This window comes from Cryptotermes secundus, unplaced genomic scaffold, assembly GCF_002891405.2.
Source record: "Cryptotermes secundus unplaced genomic scaffold, Csec_1.0 scaffold483, whole genome shotgun sequence".
In the NCBI taxonomy this organism is placed as follows: Eukaryota; Metazoa; Arthropoda; class Insecta; order Blattodea; family Kalotermitidae; genus Cryptotermes; species Cryptotermes secundus.
Genome location: NW_019744115.1, coordinates 282402 through 307535, shown reverse-complemented (window position 1 = coordinate 307535; position 25134 = coordinate 282402). Strand labels below are relative to the sequence as shown.

Sequence of the window (25134 nt, the reverse complement as noted above, 5' to 3'; positions counted from 1 at the left end):
GTATGTGCTGTAGCGTTGTCCTGCTGAAAATACCCGTATTGTCTTTCTTCGGCATTCAACTGATCGAAGAAGGGATTCAGTATGTCATTAATGTACCGATCAGAGTTCACGGTATCGTGGAAAAATATGGGGCCAATGATTCGCCGCGGGCTTACAGCACACCACACACCCACCTTTTCACTATGTAATGGCACTTGCTGTATAGCGTGAGGATTTTCATTGCTCCATATTCTTACGTTTTGTGCATTGACGTGGCCACCAACGTGGAACCACGCTTCATCAGTCATGAATAGAAGCTGAGGATCCACTATTCCATCGTGTACATTTTGCAGCAGCCAGTTGCAAAAACGAATTCTTGCTGCATGATCTGGTTCTTTCAGCTCATGCACAACTGTTACTTTATACGGGCGAAATTTGATTAACTTTGTGGCTGTGCGAGCAGATCCTAGCGAAACACCAGTTTCCTGTGCTAAGCGTCTTAACGATTTTCGAGGACTGATCTGTAATCTTGCCTGAATATCCTTAACCTTTTCTTCAGTCAGCACAGTTCTCTTCGATTGCTTCTTCTTGTCACTCACTGAACCTGTGGCCCGCCACTTTTTCAGAAGCCTGTTTACACACGACTTTGTGGGAACTGGCGAGTCAGGATATTTCTGACGAAACCTACGTGCGAATTTTCTGTAAATGTTTTTCCTTGCAATAGTTTCGACAATAAACACACGCTGTTTAATAGTGAACTTCATTTCCACCGTCTGTCGACAGCTGTAAACATTCCACTCCACTTCCACAGCAAGACAAAGACTGACTGTTTAATGCAACCTCAGGTTCCGATTATGCAACCATCGGCGTAGGAGCACTGCAGTCGCGGGGAGGAGTTGCATCCGTTCTGCGGTGGTATGACTCACGGCAAATTGCAGCCGCGGCGCGCACTTGATTGTACGCACTGTACCAGACAATGGGTGAAGTCCAAAATAAGCCAAAAGAAGTACAACATGGTTAATATTTTGAAGTCTTCACAAACCATCCATTGATGTTCTTGATAGTTGACCTTCTCAAGAATCACAGCCAAATTGTTACAGTTTTCTTCCAAATGCACTTAGTGTTCCATAGGAATTGATGCAAATATATTTCCATTTTGCAGCAAGACTACTTTGAGGCTTGTTTTAGACGAATCAATGAAAATGCGCCACTCAGATGTATCATATTCTATTTCAAAGCATTTCATGAGCCCTTGAACATCATTACAGAAAACGAAATTTCCCTCTTTGGAGAAAAACTGAGTGAATTCCCTCTCTTGGTGCCTGTACCACGAGAATGATGTTCCAGGTGACAGCAAGTTTTTATTTTTTAGTCTTGACCTTAGCAATTCAGCTGCATCTTTGGAAAGGGCTAAATCTCTAACTAAGTCACTGAGCTCACTCTGAGAAAAAGGTTGGGGTCCCTCATCAACAGAAAAATCTGAGCTGGATTCATCCTGGGGTGGTAATATAGTTCTGTCCTCCGAATCACTCTGTATATCATCCAAACTGGAAGGTGGGAGAACTGGTACTTCAGAGCTATGTGGCACTGGACGAATAGCTGAATTAAGGTTTGGGTAAGATATTTTCTTTTTATTTTTTGTATTAAAGCCTTTCACATCTACCGAACAGAAATAACAATCAGTTGTGTGGTTTTGCTGTTCACGCCACATCATAAGAATGCCAAAACGAAATGAGTTTTTCTTAATGTGATTTGTTTCATTCTGGTCCGTCACACTAAAACTTAAATAGTCACATTAGACAGTGTTGATTTTGTCTTTGTCATTGTAGTTTTTCTTGCCCTTAAACCACAAACGAAGATCTTCCTCGCACCTCCTGCACACCTTGTGAGGAGCCCAAGGTTTGTCTTGATCCCCAAGTTTCAATTTGAAATAAGCAAAATACACTTTCTTCACAAAATCCCTTGTGTTATTTTGTTGACTTTTAACTATGTATTCATCACAAATAAAACAAAAGTTGTCCGGAGAAATAACACAACCTCTTTGAGCCATAATACAGAACTAAAACACAAGCACAGTCACGTTTGAATGCAGGATGTAAACTGAGTGGCTAATACATCAACTAAGATCCTGAACTTATTTAGCATGTTGAGACATGATCAAATCTGACAGCAGGCTTGTTTACTCATTCCTATTGCCCCAAAGAACATGTCCAAACATGCTCAACCGAGCTAGTAAGATTCCTCACCTTTCACTACAAAGTAAACGTGTTGGGACATGATCCCCTGAGCTCCCCACACCACCAAACCCACCCTACCAACCCTTTCCACTGCCCCCCCCATCCCACCCATTTTCTATTTGTATTATTTTTTAGATTCACTCTTATAAATATTATTTTAAAGTAAGAAATAATTATTGGATATGGTTTTTAGAATCAACAATAGGATACCAGATTTAATGTTGAAGAGAAATTTCATGCAAAATTAAACTAAAAATATGAGTTTTGCAAAAAAAAATTGACATGATGGATTCTTTTTACTACTTTTTCCGGTTTCAGTGAGTAAAAGTCTATAAGAAACAGTAAAAATATCCTATGCAGTTTTTTGGTTGCAGACCTGTGTTATCAAAAGCACCAAAGTCTGATGTTTGGATTGCATGCCCATGGAGATTTCAAGTACAATAAGACTCATTCATGTCTTGACAGTGTCTTGGTCCATAAGGATCAGGGTTCTAGCCCGGAGCAAACTGCTTATAATCAAATTTGCCATGTCTGGCAAATAACTATTTGTATTTGTTTTGCAGGATTAAGCAAATCTGTACTGGAAGATGGTTTAAAGTATTAGCTTTTCATTGACTTCATTATTAAAATGTAAATGTAACTGACTGTACAAGTGTTGGGAAACTCTTACGCTTGTTTATATGACTGATAATCTAGACAACAGCTATTTTTGATGTTAATTACTTCTAATTATTACCAGTTTTCACGTTTGGCAAATTATGCCATCAGTTACGTCTGATGTCAGTTAGTTCTAATTATTGTCTATTTTCCCTTCTGGTGGTATAAGTCCCTTCTTGTTGTTGTCTGAATCACTGTAATTACCAAATATGATAATCTATTTAAATTTAATTAGATACTAATTCACCAGTAATAAGAATCTCACAGGCATCACTTTGCTCTACTACAGAATCTTATCTAGAATCTGACAAGACTGTAAAAGTCTACAGTGTACACATAACAGGTGCATTCAGCAGGAGGGCTATTCAGAAAGTAACCTCTGGTGAGCTGTTAGGAAAGCAGGCGTGAGGAAAAATTTATTAGATACAAAAAATATGTATATATTTCTCAGCACAGACACTGATGGAATTAAAGCACTTAACGTATCGGGGAATAAGTTTTTGTATGCCTGTGTCAAGAAGTCTGCCATCTATGAGCTCAGTCAGGTTTTGATGCCTTCCATTGACTCCTCATTGTTGTTCAAGCACTGTGATCCCAACCAGTTCTTCAGGTAGGTAAACAGGTAGTAGTCACCTGGAACGAGATCAGAGCTGTAAGGATGGTGGTCAAACAACTCCCAGTTGAAATACTCCATCAGTGCTCAAGTGCAAGCAGCTGTATGCAGATGCTCATTGTCATGGAGAAGCACTACACTGGATGTCAACCTTTAACACCATTTCTTCTGAATGGCCCTATGCAGTTTTTTTTTTTCGCAGTACAGTTCTGATGTCATTGTGGTCCCTTGCTGCATGAATTCTACCATCAGCAATCTTTTCCTGTCCCAGAAAACAGCTGTTATCAGTTTTCTGGCAGGCAGACAATGTTTGCTGAAGCTTTTTCCTCTTGTTTGGTGAATGTGTGTGCATCCACTGCTTTGACTACTCTGTGGTTTCAACATTCACAAATGAAACCCAGGTTTCATCACATGTTACAATGTGACTGAGAAATTCATCACTATCTTTGTGGTATTGCTCTAATAAAAGACAAAGTCAAAGCCAAAGCCATTCTCTGTTTTATGGGCACCCATGAGCATTTTCACAAACTATCTTGCACAAAACTTGTGATAGTTTAGCCTGTGATAATCTCACAGGGAACGGTGTGTGAAATTTGTAGAAATTCATACAAAAGTTCTGAAATTGTGAAGCACCGTCTTTCACAGATTTTTTCATTAACACTTTGAACAATATCACTCACTACAGATGGCTGATCACTTCAGTCGTCATTGTGAACATCTGTTCGCCCATCTTTGAATATTCTACACCAGTGTCTTAACAGTTCCTTCACCCATTACATCTTGGCTACACACAATTCATGATGGATTTCTGCAGAACTCATTTTAAGGTGAAGAAAGCAGATAACAGCAGGAATTTCACAGCTGGTGGGATTACCAACAGTCTGGTCAATGGCTATCAAAACCCATTACAATCACAGACTGGGATCAGAAACAAGGCTGAAAGTAACTGATGCTAGGAACCCCCACCCCCAGACCTGTAAAGGTGGTTCTCAGAACAAAGGACAAGAGTTATAATTAGGTAGTGAGGAGGATTAAGGACCTCAACCCCCAGTTTCATACTGAGCACTGGAGAATGCTGGACAGGCAGCCGGCACTGAAAAGTCAGTGGCGTATCTTTCTTATGGGCAGGGACTCTGTGAAAATTATCAAAGATATCAGGTGTAAGATTTTTATAGGCCTAATACAAGAACCATCAAGGTCCTGTATGATACTCAAACGGGACACAAGGGAGAGAGGCAGGCCTTGGTGAGACCATCATTCTCAGAACCTGATGTTGAGGGGAGGGACTACTATTGCTAACCTTCCAACATTTCTGCACCATACACACCATCAGAGTGCCAGTTTATTAAAGACAAAAAAGGAAATACACATTTCATTCAATATTCACTTCATTAATATGTATATTCACTATTATGCTTGTAAGGAGTATGGTGGATCTTCTAATGTCCAATTATTTTCATTCATTATTTCATGTTCCCTGTGTAAGGAAGAACTTACATATTTCATAGTCACTGTCACTAAAAATTATATAATTTACAACTTTCTGTTATACAAGTTGCTTCAAATATCTTGATAATTTCATTAACCACATGCTGACACTTCACATAATTTGATACTGTTTAACTTCCAACATCTCGTCAGCACTCAAGGTGATGCCAGCTGCATCTGGGTTGTATGATGGTAATTCCTGCACCCACTCTGATAGAATGATTCCGGTCTGAAATACACAGGTTCTGGTTGATTTTAATATGAGAACAAATGGCTAACACAAACACCACTCCAACTGAACAGTCATATTCAAGAGTATAATAAAGAGATAATAAAGGACAGAAATTTAGAAAATGTTAATTCAATTACAGTGCAGCCCCATCTCATGTTCCTTAATTTACAATTCGCCCTCAGTTTAGATTCAGCTCCAATTGCCCAAACTCAGTATCAGTGTTAGATTTCCTCTTTTAAGATTTTCCTCAGTTTAGGATTTAAAATTACTGTTCCTAAGAGGAATGTACAAGATTAAAATAATGTGTGAACTGGGTGCAGAAGGGAAGATGAGTCACCTCTCAGCATGTGCACACATAAAAACTGAAAGCTCCATACTTCCTTCTTCATGTAATTTCAGAAACTCAGTTTGCCTCAACTTTCACATCTGAATCAGAAAATCTAGAAATCTGAAACCATAGCGGCAAGGCATGTAGTAGGCAGTACAGCTGAGTGCAGAGAACATAGACTGCCCTGAATATCAAAGTGTGGTAAACCAGCATGTGCTATGAGAGACAGGTAGCGAGTTTCATGCTGTTAGATTCAAAGTAAGAAGAACAGAAGAGTTCAGCAGTGTGCAAATAGTAGTGAACAATAACAAACTGAATAAAGGATATGACAAACTGTAAATAACTTCTCCAGAATTGATAAACATCACAATAATTTTGACATATACAGAGAACAGTACATCCCACAACTGCTAAAAGAACTATGGCTGGAAGGAACAACAAAAACAACCCCCTAAAAGTCAATGGCTGGTTCAAGTGCAATAGAATGTTGAAAAAAAGAAATAAGGTGCCACCCAGCTCTACAGACAGGAAAGTCGCATAGTTTACTCAGATAATTTGGAAGGAATAAGTAAAAAGTATTGTACTGATGAGGAGTCAAGGATAACCCTGAAATTTCTGTATGCATTTCCTGTCTCCCCATCTGAGTTACAAGGCATGTCCATTACAACATTCTTGATTTGACTGCAATAACTACACTACTGTACACATCAGGAAGTTTCCACTTTATGTAACATCATTCAACCTTTAGCTACTTTATTCTGCCTTGGTCCTATATTTTTGTTAGTATACTGTCTTAAAATGCTTGTAATTTATGTTCTTCCCTCACAGGTAACAAAGAGTCTGCTGGTTTGCTACCCTTCAGTTTGGAACCCCTATCTTCTTGTCTACAAACGTGACTATTAAAATATACAAAATGATATTTTTACCTGTTTCACATAAATGTGGTTCTCTCCTTCTCCCCCCCTCTCTTTCTCTGAAGGGAGAACCTAAATTGCAAGTATATAAGAATATTTGTGCCTAAGAAAGAGGAAGTAAAATGAGAATGGAGGAAGTTACATTGTCAGAAACTATACAATTTGTACACTTAACCCAATATCGTATGGATAATTAAATCAATATGGGCAGAATATATAGTACACATGGAGGAAATACAAAATTTAGATCGGAAAGAAACAGACAAACTGCAAAATATAGACATACATAGAAGGATACTACAAAAAACATATCTTGGAGACATGGGTGTGAAGGTGTGGACTAGGTCCAACGATGGCCTTTTGTGAATGTGATGAAGAATCTTCCAGTTCTAAAAAGTCGGGAATTTCTTGACAAGGTGAGTAACTCACCTTTATAAGGATAATTCTATACCATGGGATACAGGGCTAGAAGTTTGTTTCTAACATGAATTGACCTTCAACAAGTAACAGTTATATCTGACAATCACTGCTGCATATTTCAGTTGAAGGTTACGCGTAACACTTACCTGGAGACTTGAAAACGTTTCTTCAAGAGATGGTATAGTGACAAGCAATGTTCCAGATTTTATAGTTTGCCTCAGAAATCTCCACATGGATGTTTGTTGTTCAGGTTCCATGAAGAACTCAAACACATTGTTCATGATGATGACATCAGCAGAAAGGATTACATCTGGCCTGTGAGCTATATTTCCTTCAATAATCTCAATCCGATCCTGTAGGAGTAACAGTGTGAAACCGAAGTATCACAAAAGGCTGGGATTAGGCATGGGGCAGTTCAGATGCTTTACTATCTGACCTACCCAGCGACAAAATGTAATGAGTTCATTCTGAAGTTATTTAACAATGATGTTCAACTGCAGAGATTAGGGTGCACAAACAAGGTTCTAGGAACCAATACATAACTGTATAGATATTACACTTGATGTGGTAGAAATGCTAAAATAAAACTGTAGTTTAATTTTATTTTTATGAGTTTACATAAAGTACATAAAATAAATGTATGCATGGGAGGTTACACCTGTCCTGTACACACACCTTCCCACATATGATCAACTACCAAGGTAAAGGTAAAAATGGTAAAGTTGTCCCTGTGCTTAATTAATAAAGCACTATCGCATGGAGTCATGTGGGCATTCTTGACCTAGGCATTAGATGGAGGTGAGTGGTCAGCCATTTTACCCCTGTGAAAGTGGCCCTTGGTACCCAGCTACTCAGCACCCACTGGATAGGAGGCTGAGTGGGCCCCAGAGGTGGTCTGAAGGCTGTGGAGAGAAAAATCTTACCCCAGCCATCCAGTCCATAGCCCATCACTATACTGACTGAGCTATTCCAAGTCCTCAGTTAACAACCAAACATACGACAACTGTTAGGGAGAATTACAACCAAAATTTGTCATATAAATTTTATTTGGGTTTATAATGGTCCAGTATAACCAGTGAATTATGTAAAGCTAAAATTTAGGTATATCAGTTTTACAAGAACAACCCACTGTGTGAAAACTTAGTACATGACAATGTACATATATCACTAAGATCTATAGTTTTTATTCAAACTATTTATTACAATGTGTATCTAAAAATGGGAAAACTATATAATTTTAACAACAAACATGACTGCAATTTTTTGCACTTTGTTTATGCCATAGCAATAGAATGCAAGGTGAAAGAAGAAATTTTTTACATTTTTATGTCACTTCCAAATAAGGAAATGTGTTTCCTATAAAAGTTTACAAATTACTGACTTTTATACCCAAAGGAGAGATTATGTATCCACCTTCTGTTGATTAGCTTTGTCAGCAACATACTTGTATGTCACTTCTGATCAGCAACTGTTACCTCTGATTTCTGCCACAAGCATGCAGCATATGATGAAGGCACAAAGAAAAATTCTAATGCTATTATGTCATCTCCAAATTAAAAAAAAACACCCAAATAAAACATCTAGTCATGATTATTTTAATATCAAAGTGTTAATGAATGTAGAGAAAAGATGATGTTGGAGGACATGATGGACCTGTTGGCCTAAACCTTGACAATGAAGACATAAACCCTCTCTACCTGACTAGTTTTAACAACAGCACACTTGTTACATGAAATAAGTGAGGAATGTTTGATTTTTATTGAACATTACTTTTAGCACTGAACTTACAGATTGCCAGATTGCACAACGTTGAAAATTTCCAGATCTGGTACACTGATAACATGCTCACCCATTGATCAGGTTTGAGAGATGAAGTGTAGACAAGATATGTTAGAGAGTGCAATTGTGCTAAATAGAAGGAAGAGGTTACTTTTAGATCTCTTGCAAACATGTATGGTGCATGGTGTGGACAATTAATATAAATTATTGGGGAGAGGGGGGGGGATAAACACACACACTCTCTCTCATAAGTTGTAATTCTTGAATCACCATATGTTTTGTTATGAAAAGCTTAAAGACGCATATATAAGCTGTATATGTCAGCTCAGCTGCAATAATGTTAGGTAGTGCAATGCTGTCTAATGTCTTCTTCTAGTACGGAAAGAGACAGAACTAAAGATGATGTTAGTTCATGCATTAATGTCTCGCTAAACAATTTACTAGCATACCTGCTGAATCTTACACATACCTGGAAATTATACTTCTTTATAACTTTGTTCTGAATATTGCAAAAATCAGAATTTATTTCAATTCCAACTATCTTAGCTGCTTTTGAATAGACATATGCCTGCAAAGTAAAATAAAAAAAATCTAGAAAGAAAAATTAAATTATAATTTTAAATAACTATTAATTACATTACAAATTTAGTTGTCATAACAACAACCCCATTTCTCAAAGTAAGACTGTGAAGACTGCCTGCCCAGAGCATGAGGACACACTCCAAGGGATAAAGATATATGCTATTGTCACAGATTAGTGACTAGACACAGGATTTGGACTGATAACTGAACTTATTGCTCATAACCACAAAATTACAGCACTTTTATTATTCTTCACAATCTACAAATACCTATAGCATATTTATTCTTCACAATTTACAAATACCTATAGCATATTCAAAGTCTTTCTGGTGTGCTGTACAGGCTGGCTAATACTTTTTGGCCAGGGTCCTTCACTGTCAGCACATAAGAGCGAGTCTATACCACGAACTTACTTCGTCTGCAGAGAGAACATTCGTAGGCTGGCTGCTTGTGAGGTTGGAAGTTGCTCTCTGACTGCAGGATGAATTTAACTGGAACTTTAGTCCTATCAGTCACAATTCAGGCTTTTTAACATCCTATTATGATGAACTAATTTACTCACAGTATGCTGCACTACACTAGCAACGTTAAATTAAAATACACATAAACCCAACACAATACTAATTATTCGTCTAACAGTTCCACTCCAGACAAGTCAATGTTTTCACTGAGTTCAGTTGTATCATTATCACTGGAGTCGCTGTCACTGCTGTTTTCAGAACGTCGGATGATAATTCTTTCTATAGCATTCTCTTTAATTCCCTCTTTTTCGATATATTCCTTTTCATTCTTTTCGGTGTGGTTGCAAACTTTTTCCCAATTCTCTATTCCAAATTCACTGAACCATTTCTCACACGTCTTTGCCACGTCATTCAAATGAAATGAGACATTTTCTACCCCTACTGACTGCTTACCATCAGCCCAAACGAGTTCAATCGGATTCAAGTCTGGATGATAAGGTGGAAGTCATAATACCATGTGTCCATATGCAGCCATTATGTTGTCCATTACAAAGATTTTGTGGAGGGATTTATGTGCCTTTATCAGGTCATAGAGCTGAATTTTGAGCATTCCATTATGAAATGGCACACTGGTCACTGTAAGCCACTCCATCATCTTGGCCTTCATGGTCTGGCTGGTTGAAGCCTTACTAAACTGCACGTTGTGATATGGGGCATTATCTACAACAAGAACTGATTTTGGAGGCAAATTCAGAACAAGTTTTCCTGTTGGCCACTTCTGATAATTTGTCGCGTTCATTTCACTATGACAGTCCCCAGTCTTGAGGCGAAATTCAAATATCAACAATGACCTGGGAATGAAGCCGGTTCTGCCTCCTGCGTGCACAATAATCAGCCTCTGGCCCTTCAATACGGGTGCCATGTACCCTGATGGAGTGTCATCCGTCCAGTTTTTAGGTCTGGTGTGACTGCCGTGAATGAAGGTCTCGTCGTCTTAAATTATAGTCTGACCTTCCTCCCTGTACTTCTTTATTGCACGGAAATATGCTATTCTCTTCGACCTAATGTCGTCTCTCTCGATCAAGGCACCCCTGTTAGTTCGCGTTTTCTTCCATTTAAAACCCATCTTCTGTAAAATCAATTTCAGGCTGGTACTACCTCCCTTGAAACTTATGGTTTCCCTGAATTTTTGAAGTAGTTTCCTCACAGTAGGCACAGTTTCTTCTTGGGTGTAGAAATCATACACTGTCCGTCGAGTCACAAATATCGAAATCATCTGGATTTGTTATCCATTTAGGTACAGAATGGTGTTTACCGGGAGTTCCGAACATAGCACCTTCTTTTTCACATTGAGAACCTTCATTCAGAATTCTTATTAAACTTCTTTCTGAAACTCCAGTTGACCTTACTACTCTCTCTTGTACCTTTCTTAACAGTATCAATACATGACCCGCAGCTGCTTCACTTTTCATAAATGAATGGACGTTGTTTACAACCTCTCAGGTCTGGCTGTGTAATGTTTTGTTACCAAGTTTTGACTGAATAGGTTGCATTTGTTTTCTTTTTAAATGTGTTACTACCCTAAAAGAAATATATCAGTTAAGAACAAGCAACTGGCACATGGGAAAAGCACACAGTTATCTACTAGTAACAGCGATCCTATGAGCTCAACGTCTACCTTCTTATTGAGGCAACACAGTGTTGCTGCGCATACTCAATAATCTTAGGCTCACCGACTTGCGTTAGACCACTTCGCATCGGAGATCCACCGGCCAAAATTGGCTGTCCCACCTATATCTTCACATACTCCTTGCTGTTATGGCCTCCACAACAACAGGGGTTCTCTCTAATGTGTCAATGCTCGACAGCTCTGGTCTGGTCTGTCCGGTAAATTACCGCTGGCCCTCACCAGCAAAATCATTCTTTGTTACAGGTCCAACTTTTACATATCAAAGGCCATACAAAATACACAGAGAATAGCTTCATCTTTAGTTTGTTCCTTTATCTAACAAGAAAATTCTTACCCCAAACAGTGCAGCACCTAGCCGTGAGCCAATGTCAAGGACAATTTTGTTGTCTAGCGGTGGCAGCACAGACTTGAAAATCAATAACAGCTTCTCTCTGGACAAAGAGTGTGAAATGAAGGCTGTTGAGACAGAAGTACAGATTATGAAACAGTGTGGTTACAAATTACCAATTCCATGGCACTGGGTCTTTCCAAACTTGAAAAATTTAATACCGTATGGGATTAATGGGGATATGGGAATGCAGCCATTGAAAGTAAAAAAATAAAATCATGGCTACCTCAGCAACGGCATATGACAAGTCAGATGTCACTGACAGAAGTAGTGTCAGTTCAATTCTGCAGGCAGTGACGAAGGAACAACACACACAAGTTTATTGTTGTGACAAGCCAGTGTACACTCTCTCATTTCTTTACATGAATTTTAGGGCTTGTAATGTGTCACTTTTAATCATGTGCCATATTGCCCATCATATGTCACTTCAGTGGGCACAAATGCATAGTGATGTTTAGGATGCAATCAGCATTGTCACCTGTATCAGGAAATATGGGTACTTACTTAAGGGCCTAGTACTGAAAGAGCCACATTGCAAACAGTAGTTCCGAGCAAGTTTTCCCTCATCACATAAAGCATCCACCGTTGCATTGTCATACAAGAACTCATCAACATGCACAGTATGCTCCTGTGTGCAGTCTGAATTCTGAAAATTAAAAAACATTCAAATTACACTGTGTAGAAAACAGAGAAACCACTGTCCAGTGATTGATAAAAGCTATGTTTTAATTTTTCAAACTTTACATGTTTCAGTCAAAACAGCCATCTTCAGAAGGATATTATCAACACATATGGAAGCTACTATTACCATGTCATAGATATAAATGTTATATCTTTTAACTAATACTAAGATGTACATTGATTTGTTAAAACATCTAAAATTATTATAATTAGTCTTTTTACAAAGTAATGTTCAATATTTGTTTTAATCAAGAACCAATCTGGTTCCTGTTGTTACACTTCCTCTCCTTAACAAAAGAAGAATATATTCCACAGCAGTTTCACTGTCTGATGATGAAAGCTCTAGTTACATTAGTATACTAGTTATATTAGTATAACAAACACAGCATAGTAGCCTGAATAAGTGGACCACTATATAAAAAACTTTGAAATATATTCATCTTCTGTTAAGAAGAAGTGTAACATCACAAATCAAATTTGTTCTAGATTAAAACAAATACTGAACATTACTTTGTAAACAGATTAATTATAATAGTTTTTAGATGTCTTAACAAATCAATGTACATCTTAGTATTAGTTACAAGATATAACATTTATATCCATGACATGATAATAGTAGTTTCCATGTGTGTTGATAACATCCTTCTGGTCATTTTGACCAAAACATGTAAAGGATGAGAAATTAAAACACAAATTTTATCAATCACATTAGATGGTGGTTAAAAATCTTATATACAATTACTAGTGTGACAAACCAAGATGATCCAAGTTAAGAGACATCATACTTAACACACTGAGGACCGGTCGCATGATATCATGATTTTAGGACACGTTAGAGTGTAACACACTATACCTTTCTCTGGCGCCACCAAAATGAAATGACTACTGCGTAATATTATTCCGGAATGTTTGCTTAGTAGGCAGTAACGTGATCTCGCCGTTTGGGTTCCCCCTCCAAAGAAAAATTATCTTTGACCCTTCAAGCTCTTATGTACCAGGCAGGAAGTTAGTGCAATATAAATCAAGGACAGAAGTGGTTGAAGACGAAATGATCTCTCGGAGAACAAGAAATATCTGACTTGTTCTCCGACGAGCTATCTGACGTTCCTTCTGAGACGTGTAGTGACAATGATTTAGACAGTGGCAGTGACAGGGGACAACAAACAATTGTGGCCATAGACAGTAAAAGTGAAAGTAGCTCCGACGAAAGTGCAGGTAGAACTGGAGGTAGTAAAATTGCGGGGACAGCCACATGAGGAAAAGTAGACAAAACGCCTATTTTGGGATAGTTTACTGGAAATCCAGGGGTGAAATAAATTCCATCGGACCCAACGCAAGTGTCTGAAGTAGCAGAACTGTTTTTTGGAGATAGGGATACTCGTGTTGTGAATATGATTTCCACAATTTACAATTCGAGGATGGTTGATGTTCAAAGGAGACATGGACAAGTAAAAAGGCCTATTTGTATTTCTGAGTATAATATGTTCATGAAGGGAGTTGATAGAGCCAATCAATACTTGGCCTATTATTCTCTTCCGAGGAAAATAATGTGGACATAGAAAGTTGTTTTGTGGCTTATAAATTGTGCCATTTTCAATTCATTTTTGGTTTTCAAAAATCTAAACCCTGGTTTGAAATTGAAATACAAAGCATTTCTGATGAATGTGGCAAAGGCCTGGGCTATAGACCAGATGGTGGCGGCAGAACCAGAGTCAAACACAGACTTAGCGCAACTGGGCCCATCAACTCTCACCCCTCTTAGGCCTCATGTGGACCCACCTGGGCAACTATTGGGTGATATGCGGAAACATACCCTTGTGAAAACTGTGAAGGGTGAACATTCCAAGGGGAAGCATCCTTCTAGGCAGTGCTGTGTTTGCACAGTTCACAAAAAAAGGAGTACGATTGTCTACATTGCAGGTTCTGTGTAATGCCACTTCACAAGGGGGAACGTTTCCAGAAATATCACACTCTCAAACACTTCTAGAAGCATTGGTAAGTGTTTTCCAAAAATTTTAGTTCATAAAATTAATTAGGAGATTTTATATTAATTTTTAAACTGAACAGTGCACAAGTTAGGGTAGTAGGTTTAAAAATGCCAGTCCCCAGAGTGATCTAAATATTTAAATTGTCAGTCCGCAAAGTGTTAAAAAGCAAGGTAAGGAACAGCTTCTTCCCAAACCGTGTGAAATTTATGAAGGTATATCTGTCAAAAACTGGTCACAGTAGCCGAGTGGTCTAAGGCATGTACTGTCTTCGGTCACTTGGAAACCGGGATCGTGGGTTCGAAACCCACTCAGGGCATGGATGTTTAGTTTGTGTGTGCATTTTTCTGTGTCTGTGTACAGGTAAAGGCCTTGCGATGAGCTGATCACCCACCCAAGGAGTCCTACCGAATGTGTAAGATCTAGAAAAACCGAAGTGAACGGAGAAGTTCATGGAGGTAGGCCTAGGCCCATTGGGGCTGCAGTGCAAAAGAAAAAAAATCTGTCAAAAAGTACTCATAATGTAAAAGGCAAGGCAAAGTTCTCCCTGTGCTTAACTAATTAAGCGCTACGCCATGAACACATATGGGGGAGTGGATGTATAGATCCATGTTTTCTTGACCTCAGCACTAGCTGGAGGTGAGGGATCAATTTCACCCCCCACCCCCCACCCACAGAAAGAGTTCCCAGTACTCACTGGGTGGGCCCCAGAGCCAGTCTGGACAATGTGAAGAAGAGAAAATTCTTGACCCTACTGGGACTCGAACTCCGATCCCTCAGTTGTCTACCTCATAGCCAGCTGTTATACCGACTATGCTATCCTGGCTCCCACTCTATTGACAATAAATTTTTATGCACAAGTGCCAGTAAACACTACTCTACCTTTCCAAAAGCAGGTGGTCGAATTGTCTCTGATGGAAGAATTGCTTCGGGTGGTAGAGAGCTGCGCAGATCAGAAGCAATAGCATCCAGTATCTCCTCAGAAGTCTCAGTGTCCTTCAGGTTGCAGTCTTGCAAGAATAAGTTTTTCATTAATATATAGTACCTTTCATTAATCCACTGACATAATTATTTTGACAGCCATGAGACACCTGTCTATGTTATGTTAGCTATTTTCATCACAATGAAACATTGACCTAACACTGTGAAGTAGACATTTTCTCGAGAGGTCAACAGTCATTCAGTTAACTGAAATATTTCCTATCTTACTGTTGAATCCAAGGTTCATTACAGTGTTCACAAGGGCCCACCACTGGACCATATACGGAGTCACTTTAATCCAGTCCACATCCTCACTCTGTAATCTAAAATTCCATTAATACCTTCAGGCTGGAAAATCGAGACAGCTCAGTTGGAAAAGTGACAGGTCACGAGCTGGATGGTTCAGGTTCGATTCCTGGTATTGCAAGATTTTTCTCTTCTCTGCAGTATCCAGAGTGACTCTGGGGCCAACCCAGCCTCCTATTCAATGGCTACTGGGGACTCTTTCCCCAGGGGGTTTGAAGTGGCAAGAGCATGTAGCTAACCACTCACCTCAAACTAGTGCTGAGGTCAAGAAAAGCAGAACTATACCTCCACTCCCCCATGTGTCTTCATGGCAGTGCTTATGTGATTAAGCACAGGAACAACTTTACCTTTTACCTTCAGGCTGAATAAATTTCTGTATGCATTTCTCATTTGTCCCTTGCATGCTGCATGCCCTGCCATCAATTTTTCCTTGGTTTTATCACCCTATTAAGAGTACAAATTTGCGCTCATTATGTTACTTTCCTCATTTTCCTGTAACTGTCTCTCGGGTCAAAACATTGCCTTTAGATACCTTGTTTTGAGATTCATTCAATCTGTGTTCTTAAATTTAAGGCAAGAGACCAAATTTTAAATGAATATAAAACAACAAGCAAAATTTTAGTTTTGGATACTATAAACGTCATGTTTATTCTGTGTTGTGTCTAGTAAGCATAAACAGAACACAAATTTTGTTACATTATCAGTACCTGATGTCACGCTAAATGTTTATTAAATTCATAATTCATAATTCATAATTTTATTTACCNCCGCCACTCCCCTCTGCGGTGACGTCACCGAGGGATATCGCGGTCGCTAGGCAACGCGAGTCAACAGCGGCGACGTTACGATAGTAACAGCGGTTACCTCCGCTAGCGTTACATAGCAACACAGCGCCAGGCAAAAAGGGTGCCTATTACGTGGTCGTATTGTCCGATCGAGGCTACATAGGAAGAAGCGAAGGCTATTCACAGTCAGTTATAAAGCAACAGTCGCCGAGTCGAGTTGTACTGAGTTGTACTGTAACAGTCGCCGAGTCGAGTTGTACTGAGTCAGTCAGTGAGTCCTGGAGCTACCGCCGAGTTAGCCAGCAACTAGTCAGTTGTATTCTGGCATTTGGAGTGTACTAATTGTGATACTGCAGATAGCAGTAATCGTAAATCTGTAATTTGAGTGATTGTAAGTGCGAATGTGAAATAAAATTCGCTACATCAAATACGTCGAGAAGTTATTTGTCGCGATATACCCCGCGATACGCGACAATATTATATAAAAAAAACCACCAGCACATGCATTAACAGACAATTCATTCATTCATCAGTAATCTGTCAGATGACAGGTCCACAGCCTCTTCCAAAACAGTTTCTCCACTTAATGCGATCTTCTGTTTTTGGAAAGACACTATCCAGGAATAGTGATAATGTGGTAGTTTTTCCATTTGCTTTCCACATCGCAGTACAACAGCCGTTCAAACCACTCTGGTAACGCCTGTTGCTATACGAACTTGAACCATCTCGAGCATCATTTTCTCTGTGCTTCAAGTCGCCGCTGATTACAGACAATTACAGTCATTTAATTCCACATCTTACATATAAAAAAACTCCTGAAGAGAGTAGAAGGCATTATGCAACAAATAACACTTCAATTTCCTCCTAAACACTTTAAAATCAGATACATTCTTTAACTCCATAGGAAGATTATTGTATAGTTTTATGCCCATGTTTATCACACTTCTCTTACAACGATTTGTATTACAATGTTGGGCATACAGATTAATAGGTCTAAGTGCATGGTCACCATATTGTAAAGGTGTCTGAGGCAATGGCTGCCATATTAAAAAGACATGCTCTTAACACAAAATAATATAATGATAAGAAAACAACTGGTTACCATTCAACCAATTCCACTGTATCCAATCAAGAAACTGCTTCAAGTTGTCCGAATTATTCAACTTTCTGACAATGTTCAGAAATCCCTCTTGTGCCTCTGGAAGTGACAGCTTCTCACTAGAATCACAAGACATCTCAGTTTCCAGTGATCAACCTGTAAGCAAAGATTGATTGTGTCTGAGGGACAAGGTGCTGTAAACTATACGGATCAGCAAAATGTGCAAACAGCACATAGAAACCCAGTATCTTCTATGTTCCTCCTACCATACATTACACCTGACTCACTTTCATGTCTTTGCAATAAATTTTCTCTAGCAGAATATAATGCAACGGGGTTGACTAAAGCATTGCTAAGTAACTGACCATTAAACACCTCATGACAAAATACATGCAAGGCAACAATAGAAGTATGGCATTGTCTATGTAGTCGGCACCACAACGACTGCTATGCAATGTCATGGTAAACACTCCTCTACAACAATGGAGGCTGTTTTCTGTGTGTCCGTGCAGAGGCTATATAACAATTAGAGACAGAACACATGGTGTTCACATGGCCCTCCTTGCAGACAACACCTGTCTGTGTGCGACAGATCGCAGGGAGGGTTTTATTGTTAGAAAACTCCAGCGCGGTCTCAGCTCAATGGACACCTAGTGTGAGCGCTGGAATATTAAAATTAATGAAGATAAGACTCAGGGGGTCTACTTCTCTCGTAGCTGACGACCGCCTGAGTCTTGTCTCACTCTAAATGGACGAGATATTCCATCTGTAAATAGTGCAAAATATCTAGGTGTAATCTTCGATAAGAGAGTTACATGCAGATTGCACATAGAAATGATCGAAGCCAAGGCCTTCAGAACATTCATTAGAATACATTCCCTATTCAAAAGTGAGCGATTGAGCGCTAATATTAAACTGACCCTACACAAAGCTCTTATTAGATCTGTAATGACTTATGCTAGTCCCGCCTGGGAGTTTGCAGCAGACACTGATCTAGTGAAATTGCAGCGCCTGCAAAACAAGGTTCTCCGCCCCACTGGCAATTTTCCAAGGCGCACACCGGTCCGCGATTCGCACATGGCATTCAAAATCCCATACGTATATGATCACATAACAAAATTATGCAGGCAACAAGCAGAAGTCATACAAAATCATGAAAATGAGAATGTTCACAACATTGGACAAGGTGAAGCCTGACACAGAAAGTATAAGAAGCTTAATCTTGGCGGAGGTCAGGCATACTACCATTCAAGTGACTAGACTGCTGTGGTGGCGAATACTGGTAGAAATAGGGAAAAATCTGTACTGAACCTGGATTGACAGAGGCCTTGTATATATTGTACATATAAATAGGAATTAAGATTAAATTTGTAAATATATGTAAATACTGACAATGGACTTACTAACACAGACTATGACTGACAATGACAGCTCCGACCTCTCGACAGAGAGGGCATCCCAAAGGAACAGGACAGTAACTTTCATATAAGAAAAAAAAATGTGGTCAGGAGCCCCAGCTGGGGCTCGACACCAAGACAGACAGACTGACGGACCATCAGTCACAATGTGACTTGGACTTGAACAGACTTAGGTGTTTAAGTATCAGTGAGAGAGTTCTCCATATGAGACATCCACAGGAAGTTTGTAGAAGGCCTGTGAAGACTTTAAGTGTGATCTGAAGACTGTGTTTATGTGTAATACTGGAAGTGTGTGAATCAGGGAGACTTACGAGGGGGTACCCAAGAGAAACCGAACTTATTTTTTTTTAAACTTATTTATTCAAATTTTAAGCACAAACCTTCAATCCCCTTCAAAGTACTGTCCACTTACACTAATAAACTTGTCTAGTCTTTTATTCCATTTTTCAAAACATTGTCTAAATTCATCTTTTGAGATGCTTGACAGTGCCTCCGTCATTTTTTCCTTTCATGTCTCTTTTCATTCGAGGAAACAAAAAAAAGTCGCACGGGGCAAGGTCGGGTGAGTATGGAGGGTGAGGAACAGGGGTCATACCATTTTTGGTCAAGAACTGTCATACAGACAGGGCTGTGTGAGCAGGGGCATTGTCATGATGGAAAAACCAGTCACCCGACTGCCACAAATCTGGCTGCTGAGCTCCAAGTCACTCCCGACAGCTCCACAATTTCTTCAATGGTCCATCGTCGATCTTCCTTGATGATTTCACGAATTTTTTCAACATTTTCATGTGTTCAGGCCGTGGAAGGACGACCAGAACGAGGTTTGTCATCAATTGATATTTCACTATTTTTGAAACGGGAAAACCACTCAAACACTTGAGTTTTCCCCATAGCATTGTCCTTGTACGCCGTTTTTAACATTTCAAGAGTTTCTGTTCCACTTTTCCCGAGCAAAAAGCAGAATTTCACCGCCGCACGCTGTTCACGAAAATCAGCCATTGCAAAAACGACGATCACACAAAACAGTTGTCACTATAAACTCTGCCGAAACTAGTCCTTACCTTCTGAAGCAACGGTAGGCGGCTTATCAACTCAGGAATGTTAGCTCTATGCGCTCATAGCGGCAAAACACGGTACTACAAAAGCTCTGCCCACAAAAAAATTAGTTCGGTTTCTTTTGGATACCCCATCATATAGTTTTTGTGTTGAGATCCATTACAAGGAGAGGAGGCGGGAGTGCTTGAGTGTGCACGTGTGTGTGTGTAACAGTGAATTATGAAGTGTGTAAATCAGCAATAAGGCTGTAATTTAAGTGTGATTAAGAGAGGTTGTAACCAAAGTGCAAATAAATCCAATCACTCGAACTAAACCTGTCATTTCCGTCACGGGTACCATCCTACACATGACAACAACTCTGAAGCTCTCAACACCGATACAGAAAGGTGGAAACTGCATAACCTAGCATGCAGCTGCTTGCCTAGTGACTAGTCATGACTTGTACTTACAAGAGCTTAAGGTAAAACATTAAAAAAAAAACAATGAAATACAAACATTAAGTTCATGAAATTGTCAAAGCTGATGAAAGTCCTCTGTTTTAGATTTCAGACTTTGATGGAGGTTCAGTGTTAATATGGCTCTATTTATGGGCATAGCACCATACAGATACAGGCTGTTTCCTAATTATTTCATACATCCTTACTGTCTACATCATCAAGGTGACTACTCAAAAAGTCCTACTGATAATTACAGTACAGGTTGACATGTCACAGTATATCATATGCATAATCTAGCCGAACAGAATGAATTTCTTCTGACTTGTTGCCCTCAGTATAAAGCACTCTGAGGTAATGTTCCTGAATTACTAAGCAAACATATTTTTTGGCAAAATCTTAGAATTTCCTGTACCAGACACATACAAAAGATAAACAGCTTCCTGAAAAACAATCATCCACATTAATCCACCAAGAAATTTTGAAAAGGGGGCAGAAAATGATGTAACTCTCAGCCATCCAACTAACTATTAAAGACATAGAAACTGAGGTACATCAAAATACATCAGAAGACATACTAGATGAAAAGAGGGTTTCAGATCCTACAACATGATGTTTTATCTCTCTACATTACATGCCTGGATTTCCTGCTTCAAATATGTAATACACATGTTTAATATGGGTCTACTGATTGACAAACCTGCTAATATTGGAAACACATCCAGAAAATTTTATCAAAGTGCTCCCATAATAGATTACTGAAGATCTGAAATGCAATGTTTGTGTGATTTGAGAAACTTCTACTAGAGGCTGTGAAATAAATCTTAGAGGCCATTGAATTATTGTTCAGTATTAAAACAAGGAAGACGTATATGAACCCACACTTATGGTTCTATATGCCTGCTAGGACACATGACATTTTAATAAATGGTCTCAACATTACTGAATCACACACATAGTATAGCTAACCAAAGAGGCTCAACAGGCAAGTATCAGAGTCATAAAATAATTTGGAAATAGCATACAGAATGGCTAATAATGAGACATGCTATCCTTGCTTACAACCTTTTCAGTACAGTACCACTACTGGTCTGGACAGCCTGAGGTAACACAAACAGCATGTTTTCTTCCATCTAAGCAGACAAATAATTTTCGGGACGCTCTCTCATGACTGCATAAATAAATAAATAAACTTCAAATTCAGTGAATTATAGATCACTGCACTGAAAGTTCAGTCTTTTCTTTAAACAAAAAAGATGAACATTCCATAATGATGAACTCTTAATATAGACAGATTTCAAAGTATGCTTTTCAAGTTATGATGAACTGTACATACACCCGAGGTGAGACAAATTGCCAATTGACAACCCACGGTGTGGTTGTAAGGAGCAAAAATTCCAAGGTTAACTGGTTTAAGCCAAGTGACATAATTCAGTCTTGTGGCATTTATTTATTAAAAAACAAACAACAAAAAAACTGTTCTACTGCTGCATAACCTCAATGAAAAACCAACTTCTGTGCCGATCCAGAAAATTGTCTACATTTTCGATACCTGCCGGAAATTATTATACTTTTCTGATATACTGCCATTACACGTACTCTAAAGTACTACTTTTCCATGGATTAACTGCTACACTGACGATTTTAAACCTAAACATCAAGCACATGCTTCACACGTTGCTACGACATGTATACCAACCATACCGATGTATACATCCAGCAACATGTCGGAAATTTCTATCTTGTACCATACGAAATTCTCTTTGCAGTAACATTTACCTGCTGTGACTTGGAGAGCTCAGAGCTGACATGAGCACGGATTACTAAGCGTGAACGTAGTACGTAGCGGTAGGTAGGTGAGGGAGTATGCTGCCATCCTCTCCTGCGGTACTAATGTTAAATACGGCTTCGGAAGCTCTGTCGGGATAAAATTAACTGTCCTGTCTTCACGAAGTCCCGAGAGCCTGTGTAACATTTCGTAAGAAAAAAAAATCTTTACGGAGACGAATTGTTAGGTTCACGACCAAACCCCGTCTGGAGGACCACCCCTTGTCGACTATCAGTGACTGCTTATTCAATATATTCGCAGCTACCCTCAGTACCTAGAGGCCGTCTCCTCCATCGGCAACTCAAGGAAGCACCATGCTATGGTGACAAGCGACCCGATTTCTATTAGGAAGTTCCAGGAAAACAAAGTGTGACTGTAAACAAATGGGACACACCGGCTTCTGGTCTATGCTGATTATGTAAATCTACTGAGAGATAATATATTATTATTATTATTATTATTATTGGAGGGGGTGGGTTTCCCAATGCACCGCGACTAGTAGTCTATTGTACGTCCCCCTTTGATATTCTACCAGTCTCCATCCCCTGCCGGTAATGGTGCTCGCTATCAGCCCCGTTTAGCCAGCGAGGCTGGCTGCGGTACCCGATGCTTCCCCACCTACCGGAGGCATTGGAAACTACTTGGGCGGGAAACTTTTTACCTAATTTAGCTCAGAGGTCTCCTAGAGACATGAGGATCTTTTACGTGCCGTAAATCTACGACACGGGACCCAAGGCTTAAAGTCCCTCCCGGAGGACTTGTTCCCCGAACTTCCGCCCTTAAAAATTTCAAGACCTCCGCCGGGTTTGAACCCGAGAACCTTGAGTCATGAGGTGGGAACGTTACCCCTAGACTACGGAGGCCGCTGAGATAATATAAATTCCATAAAGAAAGACACAGGAACTCTAATTGACGCTAGTAAGGAAGACAAAATTAACTATACATTGGTGTCTCATTACCAAAATGTAAGTCAAAATCATAGCATAAAGACAGCTAATAGATACTTCGAAAATGTGGAAATGTTCAAATATTTTGGAAAAACAGAAACAAATTAAAATTTGATTCATGAGAAAATTAAAAGCAGATTAATTATGAGTTATCATTCAGTTCAGAATATTTTGCCTTATCGTTTGTTGTCTAAAAACGTAAAAATTAAAATATACGAAAACATAATTTTACGCGTGGTTTTGTATGGGTGTGAAACTTGGTCTCCGATATTATGGGAGGAACACAGATTGAAGGTATTTGAGAAAAGGGTGCTGAGGAGAATACTTGGACCGAAGAGGGATGAAATGACGGAAGGCTGGAGAAAATCACATAATGAGAAGCTTCATAATTTGTACACTTCGCCAAATATATTAGAATCTTCAAGTCAAGTAAGATGAAATGGGCAGGACATGTAGAAAGCATGAAGAAGAGCCATGCATATAGCATTTTGTTGGGAAAGCCAGAAGGAAAGAAACCACTAGGAAGACCCAGACGTAGGTAGTAGGATAATACTGAAATGGATCTTAGAATAATAAGATGGGGAGGTATGGATTGGATTGATGTGACTCACTATAGGGAACAGTAGAGTTTCCTTGTAAACACGGTAATGACCTTCGGGTTCCATACAATGGGATATCCGTGAGTAGCTGAGCAACTAGCGGCTTCTCAGGGATTCATCTCCTTGTATTAGTCTTTTCTCACTATAACACTTCATTGGTCACTGAGGAAGGAAGGTAGGTTATGTGTAAACACTTTGTTACATGAGCCGTTTCCAAGAGTGTTTGTGAAGTTCGATTTAAGCTTCGTGCCATGTAGCAGATACATCGAACGTCGAATTACACAGTCCAGGTTACTGACAGTGTTTTTAAAAATATCTCAAATAGTAACATTGATACGAAACAACCCTAAACGCTTTTGATAACTTCTGGTATAATAGACCAACATTAAATTTCTATTAAATTCCTGCAGAAGTAACATTCCGACGGGCATGCATTCATTCGGTGTTATTCGTGCACGGAACACACGAAATGAGTCGTATTCTGAGGGGTGAGAAGCGGCGTTCTTTGTGTGGGTTATTTAACGATGCTTTCAGTATCGAGACTATACAGCGTCGGTAAGCCGTATAGTCTGGTAGAAGTTTTTTTCTTAATTCGCATAGTGGGGGGAGGAGTCCAGTTGGGTCTACTCGGCACGGCAGCCAGTGATTGGCCTACTGTACATGCCCCGCGTGATTATGATGATGGAGAATTTGGTGGAATGAAGATTGGCAGGGGAAACCGAAGTACTCGGAGGAAACCTGCCTCAGCGCCATTTTGTCCACCACAAATCCCACTTGACCAGACACGGGATCGAACCCGGGCCGCCGCGGTGGGAAGCCAGCGACTAACCGCTTGAACTATGGCGCGGCCTCTGGTAGAAGTTTATCGACGTTTCGGAGGAAGTATTACCTTCGTCTTCAGGGTCAAAGATTCAGTCCCCCCCCCAAAAAAAGCAGATTGGCCGCCGCAAGAATCACAAATCTCATAATAAATAAACCTTTACTTTCAGAAGTTAAAATTCACGTGTCGTTAAGGTGCAAAGGGGCGTTTACTTTCTAACGCCTCAGAGTACAAGGGACGTATGGAAATTAATCAAGGGCAAGAAATTTGTAAAATATTGTGAATATTGATGCAGGTCTTAAATTTTAGCCAAGTGATCTGAAGGCTTATTAAAGCTTGTGTTACCTTCAATTTACCTAGTTCACGTGCAACATTTTCGCTGAACTTTTATTCCTGGCTCGCGGATAAGTTTTCAGATAAAATAAGG

The 25134-nt window shown here is 39.4% G+C and overlaps 1 protein-coding gene across 7 annotated transcripts in view; it reads right to left on the bottom strand.

Moving 5' to 3' along the window:
- Positions 1-4786: 4786 nt before the first annotated feature.
- The window catches only part of LOC111874479, a 208695-nt gene continuing 188347 nt past the window's right edge, over positions 4787-25134 (bottom strand). For 2 of the 7 annotated variants that reach the window (XM_023870016.2, XM_023870019.2), the window contains exons 2-8: positions 17609-17761; positions 15317-15444; positions 12273-12414; positions 11715-11836; positions 9117-9215; positions 7015-7221; positions 4788-5203 (exon numbers count right to left, since the gene is read on the bottom strand). In XM_023870016.2, coding sequence (XP_023725784.1) covers positions 5087-5203; positions 7015-7221; positions 9117-9215; positions 11715-11836; positions 12273-12414; positions 15317-15444; positions 17609-17741 — 948 coding nt within the window. In that variant the 5' untranslated portion in view covers positions 17742-17761 and the 3' untranslated portion in view covers positions 4788-5086. Of the gene's footprint in view, positions 5204-7014; positions 7222-9116; positions 9216-11714; positions 11837-12272; positions 12415-15316; positions 15445-17608; positions 17762-21578; positions 21801-21849; positions 21897-22065; positions 22214-25134 lie in introns of those variants that run through there. The other 5 variants (XM_023870015.2, XM_023870013.2, XM_023870018.2 and 2 more) reach the window with 5 other exon arrangements.